Source organism: Carlito syrichta, unplaced genomic scaffold, assembly GCF_000164805.1.
Source record: "Carlito syrichta isolate Samal-C Ts95f unplaced genomic scaffold, Tarsius_syrichta-2.0.1 Scaffold135829, whole genome shotgun sequence".
NCBI classification, from domain to species: domain Eukaryota; kingdom Metazoa; phylum Chordata; class Mammalia; order Primates; family Tarsiidae; genus Carlito; species Carlito syrichta.
This window is the reverse complement of record NW_007079925.1, coordinates 75,145-93,842: the sequence shown is the minus strand read 5'-3', so window position 1 is coordinate 93,842 and position 18,698 is coordinate 75,145. Positions and strand designations below refer to the sequence as shown.

At 45.0% G+C, this 18,698-nt stretch overlaps 1 protein-coding gene across 4 annotated transcripts in view; it reads right to left on the bottom strand.

The window, feature by feature from the left end:
* Nucleotides 1-8,415: 8,415 nt before the first annotated feature.
* Nucleotides 8,416-18,698, bottom strand: part of CDC25A (cell division cycle 25A) — a 31,859-nt gene continuing 21,576 nt past the window's right edge. For 3 of the 4 annotated variants that reach the window (XM_008049607.2, XM_008049606.2, XM_008049608.2), the window contains 5 exons: nucleotides 16,384-16,446; nucleotides 16,191-16,289; nucleotides 13,689-13,819; nucleotides 9,391-9,502; nucleotides 8,604-9,123 (listed from right to left, as the gene is read on the bottom strand). In XM_008049607.2, coding sequence (XP_008047798.1) covers nucleotides 8,983-9,123; nucleotides 9,391-9,502; nucleotides 13,689-13,819; nucleotides 16,191-16,289; nucleotides 16,384-16,446 — 546 coding nt within the window. In that variant the 3' untranslated portion in view covers nucleotides 8,604-8,982. Of the gene's footprint in view, nucleotides 9,124-9,390; nucleotides 9,503-13,688; nucleotides 13,820-16,190; nucleotides 16,290-16,383; nucleotides 16,447-18,698 lie in introns of all 4 variants that reach the window. The other variant, XM_008049605.1, reaches the window with a different exon arrangement.

Genomic DNA, 18,698 nt, shown 5'->3' with positions numbered 1-18,698 from the left:
TCTTCTGCAAATAGAGATAACTTGACATCCTCTTTTCATAATTGGATACCCCTGATTGCGTTCTCTTCTCTGATTGCTCGAGACAGGACTTCCAATACTATGTTGAACAGGTGGGGTGAGAGTGGGCATCCTTGTCTTGTTCCAGTTTTCAGGGGAAATGGTTCTAATTTTTGTCCATTTAGGGGTATGCTCGGTGTGGGTTTCTCGTAGATGGCTTTTACTATTTTGAGGTATGTTCCCCGTATGCCTAGTTGCTCAAGGGTTTTTATCAAGAAGGGGTGCTGGATTTTATCAAAAGCTTTTTCTACATCTAATGATATAATCATGTGGTTTTTGTTTTGACATCTGTTGATGTGTTTAATAACATTTATGGTTTTACGAATGTTGAACCAGCCTTGCATCCCAGGATTGAAGCCTACTTGGTCATGATGGATGATTTTTGAGATATATTGCTGAATCCGGTTTGCTAGGATCTTGCTGAGAATTTTAGCATCTATGTTCATCAAAGATATTGGCCTGTAGTTCTCTTTCTTTGCTGGATCTTTACCTGGCTTGGGTATCAATGTGATGTTGACTTTGTAAAATGATTTGGGGAGCGTTCCATCTTTTTCAATCGCCTGGAATACCTTCAGTAGGATTGGTATCAGCTCCTCCTTAAAGGTCTTGTAGAATTCTGCTGGAAGCCATCTGGACCAGGGCTTTTTTTTGTAGGAAGTTTTCTTATTACGTGGTCGATTTCCTTGATTGTTATTGGTTTATTTAGGGTCTCAATTTCTTCTTGTTCCAACCTCGGTAGGTTGTGTGATGTCAGAAAGTCTTCCATTTCCTTCTGGTTTTCAAGTTTGTTTCCATACAAGTGTACGTAGTAGTCTCTAATGATCTTTTGTATTTCTTCAGGGTCAGATGTGACTTCATCTTTTGTGTTTCTGATTATGCTTATTTGGTTTTTTTCTCATTTTTTCTTGGTCAGTCTAGCTAGGGGACCATCAATCTTGTTTACCCTTTCGAAGAACCAGCTTTTTGTTTCATTGATTTTTTGTATTATCTTTTTGTCTTCTATGTCCTGGATTTGGGCTTTTATTTTGGTGATCTGAATTCTTCTGCTGAAATTAGGGTTTTTGTGGTCTTGCTTTTCCAGCTTCTTTAGGTGGCTTGTTAGGTTGTCAATTGTCTGTTCCTTCCATTTTCCTCATGTGTGTTTGTAGGGATATAAATTCCCCTCTTATTACAGCTTTTAAGGCATCCCAGAGATTTTGGTAAGATGTTTCTTCATTATCATTTTTTTCCAGGTATCTTTTCATCTCTGTTTTGATGTCATCATTGACCCAGGAATTATTTAGCATCATGCTGTTTAGTGTCGACGTCTTTGTGGGTTTTGGGGGGACTTTGTTGGTGTCAATGTTTATTTTTATTCCACTGTGGTCCGAGAAGGTGCATGGTAGAATTTCATTTTAAATTTGCTTATACTTGATTTCTTGTCAATTATGTGTTCGATCTTAGAATATATTCCATGTGGTGATGAGTAGAATGTGTATTCTGTGGTCTTTGGATGGAGTGTTCTATCGGTATCAATTAAGTCCATTTGGTCCAGAGTCTCATTGAGGTTCCGGATCTCCTTGCTGATTTTTTGTCCTGATGATCTGTCTCAGGTTGTGAGTGGTGTATTAAAGTCCCCAGTTATTATGGTGTTAGAGTCAATGTCTTTCTTTAGTTTTCCTAGAAGTTGCTTTATGAATGTTGGTGCGCCTATGTTGGGTGCATATATGTTTAGGATAGATATTTCTTGTTGATGGAGTGAACCTTTTATCATTATGTAGTGGCCCTCTGTATCTTTTTTAATTTTTGATAGCTTAAATGGTATTTTGTCTGAAATTAGGATCGCGACTCCTCCTTTCTTTTGTGTTCCATTCGCCTGAAAATTTGTTTCCCATCCTCTTACTTTGAGTCTGTGTATGTCCTTTCTAGTGAGATGGGTCTCTTGAAGGCAGTATATTGTTGCCTGTTGATATTTTATCCATTTTGTCATTCTATGTCTTTTCAGTGGTGCGTTTAGTCCGTTCACATTCAGACTAATTATTGAAATGTGAGAGTTCGTCCCTATCATGGAGTTCTTATTGAGTTATTGTTCTTCCACTTGGTTTTTTCTTTTTTCTTTTTTTTGTCTTTCTTTTGGTTTTGGGGTTGGTTCGTGTATATTTTATTCTTTTCCCTGTACTCTTGTGAAGAACGTTGTTCTTTTTTCCTTTTCTTCTGTGTTTAGTACTTTCTTAAGTGTTTCATGTAGAGATGGTTTTGTGGCTGCATAAGTTCTTAGGGATTGGATATCTGGGAAAGATTTTAATTCTCCCTCACTGATGAAGCTTAGCTTGGCTGGGTAGGTTATTCTTGGTTGAAATTGTTTATCTTTTAGGACTTTGAAGATAGGGCTCCAAGCTCTCCTAGCCTGCAGGGTTTCTGCAGATAATCTGCTGCTATTCTGATTGGTCTTCCATGGTGGGTGATCTGGCCTTTTTCTCTTGCTGCCTTTAGGATTTTTTCTTTTGTGCCTACTTTATTTAGGCGAATTATTATGTGTCTAGGAGTTGGTCTTCTCATTTGTTGTCTTGCGGGGGTTCTCTGAATCTCTTGTGTTTGAATTTTTGTATCACTGATTAGATAAGGGAAATTTTCTTGAATGATCTCGTGGAAAGTTTGTTCCAATGTGGTCTCTGTTTCTCTTTCTGCCTCAGGGAGTCCGATTATTCTTAGGTTAGGCCTCTTGAGGTAGTCACTCATCTCTTGAAGGTTTTGTTCTGTCTTTTTTAGCTTATTTTCTGTGTTTTTAAGAGTTTGGGTTATTTCTATATTTTGGTCCTCAAGCTCTGAGATTCTTTCTTCTGCTTGGGTAATTCTGCTTTCCATGCTTATCAATTTGTTATTTATTTCATTCACAGTATTCTTTATTACTGTTATCTCAGATATCAGCTCCTTCCTAGTTTCTTCTTGTGTCTCCTCAATTCTTTTTAATCTCTCCATTATTGTTTTGATATCTACATTTGCATTTTGAGACCCTTCATTCTGAGGACTTTTCATTGTTTGTATTCCAAAGTCAATTTTCTCAGTGTCTGCTCTCCCAGGCGTCTGGGAGAGACCCATACTCTTCTTTTGGTTTTTCTTCATTTCTGTAGATTTTTCTCCCTTTACCCCTTTCCCTCCCCCTCTTCAATTCTGTTTTTGAGGGAAGGTGGGGTTGCTTTTATTTCTCTTCTGCAATGACCTGTTCTTCCTTATGAGGGTCTTCTGGTTTTGTTCACTTTTCCCTCTGCTTTACAGTCTGTCTATTCAGCAGTTTGCAGTCTTGGTCCGTTCAGAGAATCTCACCAGTTCACCTATGCCGTCGCCATCTTGCCCCGTCTCTCCATAATTCTTTACTTTAATTTTTTTTAGGCAGTCTCACTCTGTTGCCCAGACTGGGGAGCATGGTTCTGGTGATCCTTCAGCCTATATCTTCCCAGTAGCAGGAACTATAAGCTTTAGCCTACAGGGTAGCTGGAAAAACTGGCATGCACCACCATACCTGGCTAGTTGTTTTATTTATTTTAAAGCATAGGCCTTGCCTAGTTGCCCAGGCTGGTCGTGAAGCCCGGGAATCAGACAACAATCTCACCTCTGCAAGCGTAATACTGGGATTTCTGGTGTGTGCCACCTCACCAAGCTGCCAAAATGTTGGGATGACAGGCCTCTTTCGCAGCGGCCGCCACGGATGTCCCTCGGCGCTCGCTGTGTGAAGTGGCAGCGGCGGCAGCAGCCGAAACCGCCCTGCCGGACTCACGCCCTTCCTGCGGCGGGATACGGGCCGCGAACTCACGGCGCCCGAGGAGCTCCCCTGTGCTGTCGGCCTCCAGGGAGCGCCGCCGCGCCCGCCCGCGTGGGCCCGCCCCAACGCGCTCGTCCCAAAGTAAATTTAAAAAGCAAAGTAAGTCAAAGTGAGGTAAAGAAGAGAAACAAGATTGTCTATGAGTAGATAATGTTGAAGCTGAGTCATGGGTAAAGAAGGGGGTTTATGTTCAAAGTTCTTCATGATTAAAAGAGATGAATTATAGAAATCATAAAAATACATGACAAAAGAAAAAAAATTATAAGAAGGGGATACTCGGGCCTGGAATAGTTTTTCATACATCAACAAAAAGATGTCTCAAATACTTTGGGTGAAAGATGGGTTCAAGTTAACTAGTACATGGATCAGAAATAGATATCAGAGGGATTATTTTGTTCATGAAAAGCAATTGAGAAAAAGCATTTCTAACGTAATGTCATTTATTTATTTGAGTTGGATTCTCACTCCATTGCTCCCGGCCACCGCAGCCTCGACCTGCTGGGCTCCGGCGATCCTTCCGCCTCAGCCTTCCAAGTAGCTGGAACTACAGGCGCGCGCTACCACGCCTGGCTAATTTTTGATTTGTTGTAGAGATGAGGTCTCGCCAAGTTGCCCAGGCGGGTCTGGAACCCGCGGGCTCAGGCAATCCACTCACCTTGGCCTCCCAAAGTGCTGGGATTACAGGCTGAGCCACCGTGCCCGGCCGCCTAATGACTTTTTAAATGACTATTCTCGTTAGGAATATGGTGTCTTATCTTTGGAAAGGTACTGTAACCTAGGATGGATTAAATAAACTAGGGTACAACTATATAATTTCTGTGAAATTGAAAATCATCTCTACATACGTATTCTCTATGTACTCTCTGAAAAACACAAAGTGACAAAGACCAATGAAAAGGAGGGTGCGGAGGATGCTTGGAGGTGGTCTCTTTGGAAGGGTTAATAAAAGCCCCAGAAAACATTTGGGAGAGGAAATGTGGTGTTAGATAAGAAAGTGCTCATGTTTAGAGCAAACCCTTTGGCACTATGAACATGTTACCTGCTCAAATCTTCATAATGTATGAGCATCGCCAGGCTCAGTGGCTCACATCTGTAATCCCAGCTACTTGGGAGGCTGAGAAGGATCTCTTGAGCCGAGGAGCTCAAGGCTGCAGTGAGCTATGATCATGCCATTACACTCCAGCCTGGGTGACAGAGCAGTCTCAAAATAAGCAAGCAAACAAATGTATAAACATGTTAACAGCGATACTTACTGGAGATTGGTATCACAGGGACTTCTCTCTTCACATACTGAAAGAAGTTGGAATAACACTTCTGCATAGATACAAATCTGAAGGGAAGACAAAGCCAAGCAAGGTGGTTTTTGCCTGTAATCCCAGCACTTTGGGAGGCTGAGATGGGAGGATTACTTGAGGCCAGGAATCTGAGAACAGCCTGAGACCTTGCCTCTTAAAAAAAAGAAAAGGAGCCGGGCTCGGTGGCTCAGCCTGTAATTCCAGCACTTTGGGAGGCTGAGGTTTGTGGATTGTCTGAGCCCGCGGGTTCGAGACTCGCCTGGGCAACTTGGTGAGACATCTCTACAATAAATCAAAAATTAGCGGGGCGTGGTAGTGTGTGCCTGTAGTTCCGCCTACTCAGAAAGTTGAGGCGGAAGGATCGCTGGAGCCCAGCAGATTGAGACTGTGGTGGCCGGGAGCTGCCACTGCACTCCAGTCTGGGTGACAGAGTGACAGATTCCAACTAAAAAAAAAAAAAAAAGATATAATTGCCCATGCCTGCAATCCTAACAACTTCGGGAGGCTGAGGAGGGAGGATTGTTTGAGCATAGGAGTTGGAGGCTGTAGTGAGCCATGACTGTGCCACTGCACTGCAGCTTGGGTGACTCAATGAGACTGACTCAAAATAAATACATTTAAAAAGAGGACAGGGCCTGGCTCGGTGGCTCAGCCTGTAATCCCAGCACTTTGGGAGGTTGAGGTGAGTGGATTGCCTGAGTCCGCCGGTTCAAGACCCGCCTGGGTAACTTGACAAGACCTCATCTCTACAATAAATCAAAAATTAGCTGGGTGTGGTAGTGTGTGCCTGTAGTTCCAGCTACTTGGAGGGCTGAGGTGGAAGGATCGCCAGAGCCCAGCAGGTTGAGGCTGCGGTGGCCCGGAGCGGCCACTGCACTCCAGTTTGGGTGACAGAGTGAGACTCCGACTCAAAAAAAAAGGACAATGTCTAAATGACACTTGACTTGAAGTGGGGTCATGGGTGAAATATTTTAGATTTTAGAACTTGTATTTATGGAAAATCTAAAGTAACTTGAACTACTAGTTCAAGACAAACATATATAAAAAGGAAAACAAGCTCCTTCCTATTCTGGACATCCTTCTTATTTGTAATAGACTTGTGCTCCACTTTGGCCAATAAGCCCCATCATCACACTTTTTTCTCTGGTGGCTTTATTCTGTGGTATCGTTTGGCCCCTGAACACAAAACTACTATTAACTATAAGGTTCCTCCTCTGGATTAATGCCTTACTCATTAAATAAATAGATTCTCAAAGGAAAGCAGTCCAGGCAAACTTTTTTTAGTTGGAGTCTCACTGTTGTCCAGGCTGGAGTGCAGTGGCACGCTCATGGCCACCACAGACTCCACCTGCTGGGCTCAGGCAATCCTTCTGTATTCTAAGTAGCAGGAACTACAGGCATGCATCACCATGCCCAGCTAGTTTCTTGATTTATTGTAGAGATGAAGTCTCAAGTTCCCCAGAATGGTCTTGCACTTGTGGGCTCAGGCAGTCCTCTCACCGTGGCCTCCCAAGGTACTGGGATTACAGGCTGAGCCACTGAGCCCGGCTCCAGGCAAGCTTTTAATGTACCTATTTCATCTTGCAAATCAACCTGAACCATGAAATTTTTCATTTGACTCAGGGTTATACCTGGAAGTCATGCTAGTCATTCCCGAAGTCAGGTCATGTAAAAGTCCTCTGGTCTCTTAAAGTAGATATAGGGCCAGGCGTGGTGGTTCACGCCTATAATCCCAGCACTTTGGGAGGCCAAAATGAGAGGACTGCCTAAGCCCATGGGTTTAAGACCAGCCTGGGAAACTTGGTGAGACCTCATCTCTACAACAAGTAAAAAATTAGCTGGACGTGGTGGTGCACACCTGTCTTGGAAGGCTAAGGTGGAGTGGAAGGATTGCCTGAGACCAGCAGATTGAGGATGCAGTAGGTATGACTGTGCCACTGGACTCTAGTCCGGGTGACAGAATGAGATTTCAATTAAAAAAAAAAAGTACAGATGCCACAAATACTGGCTTTAATGGAAAACACAATTCTCCTTAAGTTCATCAAGAACTAGGCAGAAAGCATGGGTTTAAGATCTTTTATTTTCAGAGCCTACAACAGTTGTTTAGCAATGCTGGCTAAGCTGGTACACTCAAGGTCATCCCACCTTCCCCAGTAGGCATTCAACCAAGAATACCTAAGATCAGAGACCAATTGGGGCTCTGTCCCAATGTGAGTGTAGGGAAAAGTCATTCTCCCTTTCCCCTATTCCCCACATACTTTTTTCCAACAAGATTATTTTATAGCCAAATGCAACTCAAACCCATAACACAGCAATTAGTCATCTCCAATACCAATGATTCCCTTTCCACCCCCAGAACAGAAGCCAAGGTTAAGACGGGAGATTGGCTCCTGTTATAAGAAAATTCTGGTTACACCTCAATGGAGCAACGGTGGTAAGGAGGCTGGTGCTGGAGGGTGGGGATGAGCAGATGCTCCAACAGGGGCCTGTCTAGAATCAAGTCAGCCCCAGCTCCTTGGATGAGGTGTTCTTTTGGGACCTCCACTGCCATGGGGCTAGATAAGGGGGCAACTGGTGATGATTCGATCACTCCTTGTCCCTCAAATTAAAACATGATAAACTCAGAAAGTTTTACCTTCACAATCCAATAAGCTCCCCCCGAGAAACATTCTATATAGTCATCTCTATGCCAGCACCCACTCTCTTTCTCCTAATGTTCAGGGCTTCCAGGCCCTCTCTGCATCCTTGGGTGGACCATCCAACACTGATTTGATACTCTGACTCATAATAAAATGACTATTTTTTAAAACAACATAAATGCTATTTGAGTACCACAGTAATAGAAGACACACAGTGGATTGGTCCACCCCCATGGAGCCCACTCACTCCCACCCCCTACCCTGGGAAACCTACTACATTCCAATATTGGCATTGGGGTGGCCCAATGGAAGCTGCCTGAAGTGCTTTCCTGATGGTGACTCCAATGCCAGCCATCACAGGGAACCGGGATGAGGAAGAGGGATACACTTCCTCACAAATAGGTCTCAATAGCTGGAGGTAGGTCTGGGAGGTTTAGCTTATGTCGTGTAGCCAAGCCTGGGCCTGGTGCCCACTCCCACCAGTACACCTCAGTCCTTGGCTTTAAATAGCAGCAGCCCCAGAACCGCAGCGCCTCCTGGGGGTGACAGAGTGTCTAGCTCTCTGTTCCACAATTTGCAACAGTCATGTCTTTTCTCATATCCGCCCTCCCCTTTTTAAAAAATGAAATTAAAAGCTGAGGTAGTCCCTGGGATAATAAAACCCTACCTAGAATGGCAGTATTATGACCTATAAAGCAGTAAAGTCTCTTTGAGTTAAAAAAAAGTGATTGATGAAAATGAATAAATTAAAGATTTGAATTATCCCGTGAAGACCTTTCCATCCCAGGTTGTCTTTGATATTCGATACTCTTGTCTGTGACTTCTTTCTATTCCTCCTCCCTCTTCCCCTTCCCTCATGAGAAGGCCAGAGCCCAGTGAGGCCCCAGCTGCTGTGTCCCACGGTGGGTCAGAATAGCTTGACGTGGTGCTCAGAACTGTGCTGTGGCACGTAGCCTTGACAGATAGTACTGATGTGGAAGGAAGACGACTTACAGGGACAGAAGAGGCACAGCCAGCAAAATGCCCTGGGCTCCAACCTTGGGAGCCCAGAGGCAGGTTCAAGGAGTAGGAGCCCCAGGCCTCTTCTCCAGATATCATGTAGCTGGCCCCTTTGCTTGAGTTTCTCTGCAGCAAAGAGGGAAAAGTGGGGATGGAGGGAAGCTCAGGCTGCTGCTGTCTGTTCCTGTTGCCCTCAGAGCTTCTTCAGGCGACTATACATCTCCCTTTTGCTCTTTTCCCCTGCCCAGGTCCGGCTCTTGGTGCGGAACTTCTTCAGGTCTTCTTTGAAGTCCTCATGGTGCATAGGTCGGTAGCTGGGAGGCTCACAGTGAGACTAAGGGGACAGGAGAAGATGAGGTCAGGGCATGCCTGTCTCACATTCATTCAAAACCTGGCTTCTTTGCTGCCGAGGGCTGCAAGGCTGAAAGCAATGCAGACCTGGGCAGCAAGCTCTGCAGGGGCTTCTTTATGTTGGGCAGATACCCACCTTGTCCCTAAACCCCAGGCAAGACCCAGTCATGATTCCCAGACAGATCCACTGGTCTGGGGTGGGGTGCAGGTACATGGGGTTAGGGGATGTTCTCCAGAGACTCAGTCTTACCTGACATTTAAGGAAGAACTCCTTGTATCCCCCCTTCAGGACATACAGCTCAGGATAGTGGAGTTTGGGGTACTCGTTACCAAGTCGATCCCTTTCTCTCACATACCGACACCTATTAAAGGGGAACAAAAGCCGGGCTCGGTGGCTCAGCCTGTAATCCCACGCCTTTGGGAGGCTGAGGTGAGTGGATTGCCTGAGTCCGTGGGTTTGAGACCCGCCTGGGCAGCGAGACCTCATCTCTGCAATAAATCAAAAAATCAGCTGGGCGTGGTAGCGCATGCCTGTAATTCCAGCTACTTGGAAGGCTGAGGCGGAAGGATCGCCGGAGCCCAGCAGGTCAAGGCTGCGGTGGCCAGGAGCGGCCACTGCACTCCAGTCTGGGCGACCAAGTGAGACTCCAACTCAAAAAAAAAAAAAAAAAAAAGGGGGGGGGGGAAGAAAGGCCAAAGCAAGGTGAGCTCTTCCAATACAGAGAAACAAAGACAATGCAGTAAAAGCATTGGTGCAAGTACTCCTTACACAGATCTTCCCAACTTTACATTCATTCTTGGAAACAATCAGTGCTCAGTTGTGGGTTCTAGACCATGTGAGCAGTATTCACATCCAGGGCTGGTAGATGGCCCTTTCCCTGCTTTTGTTTCTCCTATAGTCCTAGCACCTGATCCCTGCCCAGCATCTGCATTGCCACCACCTGTGGCAACAGCTTCCCTAGCATTCTTGTCAACCAGCCCCCCTCACTTGCTTCCTTCTATCTAAGGGGAATCCTTTCTTCCTGCGGCTTTTCGACAGGTTGAGCCTGCTTCTGCCATTTGTTACACTATACAGCTGCTTCCCTTCTCTCACTCCATTCCACTCTGGCCACACCGTGGTCCTCCAGCTTGCCTAGAGCTCTCACCTACTTATTTTTCTTGGAGGCACCTCCCAAAATAACATATGGTGCAGATGACATATATTTGTCTGCCTCCTGTCCATGCTGAAATGTAGGTTCTATGAAGGCAGGGTTGTTTTGCTCATTGCTATTCTCTCCAGTACTTAGAAAAGGACTTTTTTTGGAGTTGAGGTCACCCAGATTGCATTACGCTACACAATCACAGCTCACCACAGTCTCAAGCCTGGGCTCAGGTGATCCTGCATCCAGCTAATTTTTTTTATTTTTGTAGAGACGAGATCTCACTATGTTACCCAGGTTGGTCTTGAAATCCTGTGTTCAAACAGTCCTTTTGTCTCGGCCTCTAAAGTTCTGGGAATACAGGTGTGAGCCACCATGACCTGCCGAGAAAAGGATCTGGTATGAAGGAAGCAAGAGTAAGTATCTGCTGGTTTTCCTTTGAAGCTCAGTGGTTCAGGGTCTGTGGTAGCTGCTCCAGTCACGAGGGACAGACAGCAGCCAGGTCAGCAGTGAGTAGTTTGCATTTTCCTGTAGTTGACCTTACTCCTCAATCCCAAACCTTTCCCCAGTGAACTAACAGAAAGCCAGTGATGGTGAACTTAAATGGGGAATGGAATACAAAGGCTACCTGGTTTCTGTTGATGACTTTGAACACAGAATACACGGTGGGGGGGGCATTGTTTAAATATCTAAGTAGCATTTTAATAATGTCCTTTATATCAGGTGTTATAGAATAGGAAGATAAAGCCAGGCTCGGTGGCTCAGCCTGTAATCCTGCGCTTTTGGGAGGCTGAGGTGAGTGGATTGCCTAAGCCCGTGGGTTCGAGACCTGCCTGGGCAGGTGAGATCTCATCTCTACAATAAAAAAAAAAAAAAAAAAATTAGCTGGGTGTGGAAGCGTGCGCCTGTAGTTCCAGCTACTTGGAAGGCTGAGGTGGAAGGATCGCCGGAGCCCAGCAGGTCAAGGTTGTGGTAGCCGGGAGCAGCCGCTGCATTCCGTCTGGGCGACAGAGTGAGACTCCAACTCAAAAAAAAAAAAAAAAGAAAAAAGAAAAAGAGGAAGAAAAAAAAAGAATAGAAAGATGCAAGAAAAGCATCTTTTGTGAGGGTTAAGTATTTCTAGATTTTTTTTTGAGTCAGGGTCTCACTGTTGGCCAGGATGTAGTGCAGTGACACACTCACAGCTTACCACAGCCTTGACCTCCTAGGCTCAAGCAATTCTCCCACCTCAGCCTGGAGGCCAGGAGTTTGAGACCAGCCTAAGCAACACAGTAAGACTCCATTCTTACCAAAACAAAGAACCCTTCTCTTCAACAACACTCCCAAAATTATTCAGATGTGATTGCTGAAGTGGGGGAATCTTCTGAGTCTAGGAGTTCGAGGCTGAAGTGAATCATAATTGTGCCACTGCACTGCATTCTGGGTGAGAGTGATACCATTGCAAAAAGAAAATGAGGCTGGGTGTGGTGGCTCAAACCTGTACTGCCAGTGCTTTGGGAGGCTGAGGTGGATGATTGCTTGAGTCAGGAGTTCAAGACCAACCTAGGCAACATGGTGAGACCTCATCACTACAGAAATAAAAAAATTAGCCCAGGGAGGTGGCATATGCCTGTAGTCCCAGCTCCTCAAGAGGTTGAGGCTGCAGTGAGCTGTGATTGTGCCACTGCACTCCAGCCTGGGCAACAGAGTGAGACCTGACTCATTTAAAAAAATAAATTGGCCAGGCTCAGTGGCTCAGCCTGTAATCCCGCACCTTTGGGAGGCTGAGGTGAGTGGATTGCCTGAGCCCGCGGGTTCGAGACCCGCCTGGGCAACTTGGCGAGACCTCATCACTACAATAAATAAAAAATTAGCCAGGCGTAGTAACGCGCACCTGTAGTTCTAGCTACTTGGAAGGCTGAGGCGGAAGATTCGCCAGAGCCCAGCAGGTCGAGGCTGCGGTGGCCGGGAGTGGCCACTGCACTCCAGTCTGGGCGACAGAGTGAGACTCCAACTCAAAAATAAATAAATAAAATTGAATTAATTGATTAATTAATTAATTAATGGGCCGGGAGCGGCCACTGCACTCCAGTCTGGGCAAAAGAGTGAGACTCCAACTCATAAATAAATAAATAAATAGATAAATAACATTTTAAAAATTAATTAATTAATTAATTAATTAATGGGCCAGGCATGGTGGCTCATGCCTATAATCCCAGCACTTTGGGAGGCTGAGGCAAGTGGATTGCCTGAGCCTGCAGGTTCGAGACCAGCCCGGGCAACTTGGAGAGACCACATCTCTACAATAAATAAAAAATTAGCTGGGCGTGGTAGTAGGCGCCTGTAGTTCCGGTTACTTGGAAGGCTGAGGCAGAAGGATTGCTGGAGCCTAGCAGGTAGACTGGGCATTGGCATGCTCACAGTCATTGCAGACTCAATCTGCTGGGCTCAGGAGATCCTTCCACCTCAGTCTTCCAAGCAGCTGGAACTACAGGTTTGCGTCACCAAGCCCGGCTAATTTTTTTATTTATTGTAGAGATGAGGTCTCTCCATGTTGACCAGGCTGGTCTTCAACCCATGGGCTAAGGTAATCCTCTCACCTCCAATTCCCAAAGTGCTGAGATTACAGGCATGAGCCACTGCACCTGGCTTGCAGCAGGGCTCTTAATGGTCCTGTCCACTGCTCTATTTTTACTGTACTGCTCTATTTTTGACTCAATAGCACCTGACACATTCCAAGCTTGCAATCCTTTTTGAATGGACACAGATGACTAGTGGACAGCTGTCTGGCCCATTTTCTTTTCACCTCTAAGGTGGCAACAATATCAAGTGTTTAAAACATCATATTGTAGCAAGCCTTGTAGAGTGAGAACTTCACACTTTTCTGGTGTTTCTCTAAAGAACTCCCACATTGTACTTGAAGAATATCACATGAGAATAGTAGTCCCACAGGTAGAACTCAAGACAATGGGGAAAATTGGAAGATCCAGAATTTAACCCAATATAAAGGCAAGACTGATGAGCCAACTAGGAGTGAGTGCGATGAAGCAGAGGCTGGATCCATGGAGGAATACTGGAGGGGCAATACTAGCATTCTAGATAGGGCTGAACTGGAAAAGTCTGAAAATCCTTTGCAACTAAAACTGTTAGGTCAAGCCTATAAATTAGACTCAAAGAAGCTGTTCATAATATTAATCAACTTGTTAAATTTATAAGAATTTGGAAAAACATCTGTTATGCATGAATTTGTACTTTTACGAAACCATACAAAATTACATGGCATGTGTACAAGCTGAGGCATGAAAATGACTTATGATGTGCAAGAGGATGTCAACATGCTTTCAGCATATGCTCCAAGAGCAAAGGATGCACACCTCATGAAAGCATCATGGGACCTCTACCCCAGAACCCAGTTCTGTGCAGCACTCACATGCGAGGACCTCTCTCAGACGAAAATTCACAGTGGAAAACAACGATGACGCGCTTGCCATCAGTAGGAACAATAGGCTTCTTGAGTAAGAAGTCTTCAACCTCTTCTTCCATGTGCAAATTCACTGCACCCTGTGAAGGCACCAGAGACCCTTAGCACCTGCACATTTCACACTTGATGTAATAATTCAGCGAGAGCAATTCTTTAAGTCCAAAAGACTGGTTTGTGATTTTCAGCATTTCTGGCTGAATAGTCTAGTGGACCACCTGATACTTGTATCTCAGTGGAGCTATGAAGGTCTCTATACACATTGACTATGCAGTAACACACACAGGGTCTTTAAATGGGCAACTCAAATATGACTATGGTGCACTTTATGAGTAGTATTTGTAAACTTGAGGATTTTCTTTTTTTTTGAGTTAAGTCTCACCCTGTTGCCCATGCTGGAGTGCAGTGGCACACTCATGGCCACCACAGCCTTGACATGCTGGGCTCAGGTGATCCTTCCACCTCAATCTTCGAAGTAGCTGGAAATAAAGGCATGCACCACGCTGCCTGGCTAATTTTTTGTTTTATTCTAGAGAAGAGGTCTCGCCATGTTGCTCAGCCCGGTCTCTAACCCCTGGGCTCAGGCAATCCTCTCATCTCAGCTGCCCAAAGTGCTGAGATTACAGGTGTGATCCACCGTGCTCAGCTAAACGTGTTTTTTTTTTTTTGCTGTACATCTATTTTTCAAAAATGTTGCCATATACACCATTTGACCACATCACACAAAAATAAAAAGGAAATAATTAACTTTTTACCCAGAGAGTTAACCCAAATTTTCAGCCAAATTGTGCATCAAGCCTGAGAGCTACATACCAGAATGATGGACATATTTTTTCAGTCAAATCTGACTTTTCATGATTGGCCAACACATGACTAAATAAATAAAATTTAAAAAGAAATTCAGCTGGGCTCGGTGGCTCAGCCTGTAATCCTGCGCCTTTGGGAGGTTGAGGTGAGTGGATTGCCTGAACCCGGGGGTTCGAGACCCGACTGGGCAACTTGGCGAGACCTCATCTCTACAATAAATAAAAAATTAGCCAGGTGTGGTAGCGCGTGCCTGTAGTTCCAGCTACTTGGAAGGCTGAGGCGGCGGAAGGATCGCCGGAGCCCAGCAGGTCGAGGCTGCGGTGGCCGGGAGCGGCCACTGCACTTCAGTCTGGGTGACAGAGTGAGACTCCAACTCCAAAAAAAAAAAGAAAAGAAATTCAATATTGTACAGCACACTAGTTTATATTAAGAACATTATAAAATACATTAAATGTTTAGTCAAGAGGAATGTGTTAGTTTCCTAGCATTGCTGTAGAATACTACCACAAACTGCATAGCTTACAACATTCACAGTTTTAGAAGCTAGAAATAAAAAAATCGAGACATTGTCAGGACCCTACTCTCTATTCTAGCTTTTGATTGCTACTGGCAATCCTGGGCATTTCTTGGCTTACTGCTCTATAACTCCAGTCTGTCTCCATCTTCACATGGTGGATTTTCAAAAGTGTTAAACAGAAGCATCATACTTAAATTACCTCCTTACCATATTTAAGCACTTTTTTTTTTTTTGGAGTCAGAGTCTCACTCTGTCGCCCAGGCTGGAGTGCCATGGCATGCTCTTGGTCACTGCAGCCTCGATCTGCTGGGTTCAGACAATCCTTCCATCTCAGCCTTCCAAGTAACTGGAACCACAGGCATGCGGCACCATGCCCGGCTAATTTTTTGATTTACTGTAGAGGCTAGTTCTTGCCATATTGCTCAGGCTGGTCTCAAACCCATGGGCTCAGGCAATCCTCTCGCTTCTGCCTCCCAAAGTACTGAGATTATGGGTGTGAACAACTGCACCCAGCTAAACTTGAGGATTTTCAAAAGCCATAAGACAGTGGTAAACAGTAGAATCATACTTAAATTACCTCCTTACCATATTTAAGCACTATTGGGTAAAATATTAAAATGGCAAAACCAGTTCCTCTCTTCCTGGGAATGTGTGTCCTGATTAAGCTCCACCAGGCAGCTTAATCAAACAATCACCTTAGAGGGCATTGCTAACCCTGGCACAGACATTGGGACATGTTGCCAGAGACTGACTTCTCCAGTCAGGAGCCCCGAATATTCATACATATGTACCCAAGCCTCTTAAATCCTATGAAACTGTTTCTGGCCTCCCTGAATAGCTTAAAAATCAGTGGGTAGCATGTAGAAGTACTATTGATGATCGTGTGAGGGACAGAACAGGGAGAGTATCTACAGTACAAATTGGTACAGAGTAGTGTGGACAAGGGAATACTACTTCCTTCAGAGGACCAGGGATCAAATGCCTTCCACACCACATGTATTAAAATTCTTACAATTAGCATATGAGCTAAGTAGTCAGGTGTCACCATCTCCCCCTCCCCCCAAACCACACAGACCTTGTCTAGGGCTCTTTCTATGCCTCCCAAGACAGCAAGTCACAGAAATCCATACCTTGATGTGGCCTCCCTCATATTCATATGGGTATCGGCAGTCAATGACAACAAACTCTTTAATGAGGTTGGCAAACTTGCCATTCAAAACAGATGCCATCTGTGGAGAGAAAGTCAAGGCAAAATCAACAGACTGTCAGGAACAACTAGATCCAAATACCCCATGTGCACTAGGTTCCAAAAGGATGACTTACAATTTCTGGAGAGATATATTTTAAATCCTGATGTTTCCCAGCGACAGTATGAAAGAGATAACCCTTGAAAAGAAAAAAATAAAAAAAAACTTAGAAAATCTGAAAGCCTACATATTTATATTTAAATTTTTTTTTTGAGTTGGAGTCTCACTCTGTCACTCAGGCTGGATGGAGTGTAGGGGCATGCTCACGGCCAACCGCAGGCTCAACCTGCTGGGTTTAGGCGATCCTTCTATGTCAGCCTGCCAAGTAGCTGGAACTATAGGTGCGTGCCATCATGCCAGGCTTGCTTATTTATTTTTTGTTTTTTTGAGTTGGAATCTCACTCTGTCACCCAGGTTGGAGTGCAGTGGTACACTCATGGCCACCACAGCCTCGACCTGCTGGGCTCAGGCAATCCTTCCGCCTCAGTCTTCCAAGTTGCTAGAACTACAGGTGCTTGCTACCACGCCCAGCTAATTTTTGGATTTACTGTAGAGACAGGTCTCACCAAGTTGCCCAGGCTGGTCTTGAACCCTTGTGCTCAGGCAATCCTCTCACCTTTGGCATCCCAAAGTGCTGGGATTACAGGGTTGAACCACCACGCCCAGCAATTTTAAATTTTTTTTTTTATTGTAGAGAAGAGGTCTTGTCATGTTGCCCAGGCTGGTTTTGAACCCGTGGAGCTCAGGCACTCCTCTTGCCTCTGCCTCCCAAAGTGCTGGGATTACAGGCGTGAGCCACTGAGCCTGGTTTATATTTATATTGATGTTGCTTACCTGTCTGGTAGGAGGCAGCTTTAAAAGAACCAAAATGCCTGGTGCATTTGGGAAGCGGAGTCAAGAGGATTGCCTAAGCTCACGGGTTCGAGAACAGCCTGGGCAACATGGCGAGACCTCGTCTCTACAATAAATCAAAAAATTAGTCAGGTGTGGTGGCGCATGGCTGTGCTTCCCACTACTTAGAAGGCTGAGGTGGAAGGATCACCTAAGCCCAGCAAGTCTTGGCTGTGGTGACCGTGACCATCCCACTGCACTCCAGCCTGGGTGACAGAGTAAGACACTGACTCAAATAAATAAATAAATAAAACATCAATTCACCCCCATATTCATCACCTTCTCCAAGATTACCTAGTGAGTAAGCCAGATTTGAATAAAAAAAACCTCAGATTATTTGTTTTTCCTCCTACTTTTGTCAGGAATTTATATCTCAGCAGCTAGACTGTCAATAGAACTTAAAAAAAATACAGGGCATCTCCCCTTGGGTTTCTTCCCACTCTGGGAGCTTTTCTGTCCTCTCAATAAACCCTGCTTTCAAAAAACAAACAAACAAAAACAGTGGGAGGCCAGGCACAGTGGCTCAAGCCTGTAATCCCAGCACTTTGGGAGGTTGAGGTAACAGGAATGCCTGAGCTCAGGGGTTCAAGACCAGGCTTGGACAACTTGACAAGACCTCATCTCTACAATAAATCAAAAAATAAGCCAAGCATGGTAGTGTGCACCTGTAAGCTACTTAGAAGGCTAAGGTGGAAGGACCGCCTGCGCTCGGCAGGTTGAAGCTGTGGTGGCTGTGAGTGTGCCACTGTACTCTAGCCTGGGTGACAGAATGAGACTCCAACTCAAAAAAAAACCAAAACACAGTGGGCGTATGTACTTTACTCATTTACTGAGCACCCACTATGTCTAGCATGGTGCTAGGCACTGCAGATAGAAAAAAAGAGACCTGACCCAGTACCAAGGAGTAATATGGGCACATCAGTAATTACTCATGAGGGCAGCTGACTGAATCAAGAGCTCACTCATCCTCATGGCCATCCAAAAGGTCAACAACCTCAATACAAGCTGAAGGGGTCACAGTGAGGACCTGTGACACCTGGTCTTTGTTTGTTCTTTCCTTCAGACTCCCTGTTCCCTCAAAACACACCTAGCTGAAGTACCAATAGCCCAAGACTGTACTTTTCCCAACCTCCTAGCTGAGACAAATCCCTTTTTTTTGGTCATAGCCTGCTGTTTACACCTCACTGACATTTACTTCAATCTATGGTGTGGTACATGTGGTTCATGTCTTACCTCTCCAACCACACGCTATGTTCTTTGAGGGAAGAAACTGGGTCTCATTTTAAAATCTGTCTAACACATAATAAGTACTTCAAGGCCAGGTTTGGTGGCTCAGCCTGTAATCTCAGCGCTTTGGGAGGCCGAGATGAGTGGATTGCCTGAGCCCGGGGGTTTGAGACTCGCCTGGGCAACTTGGTAAGACCTCATCTCTACAATAAATCAAAAATTAGCCAGGTGTGGTAGCATGTGCCTGTAGTTCTGGCTACTTGGAAGGCTGAG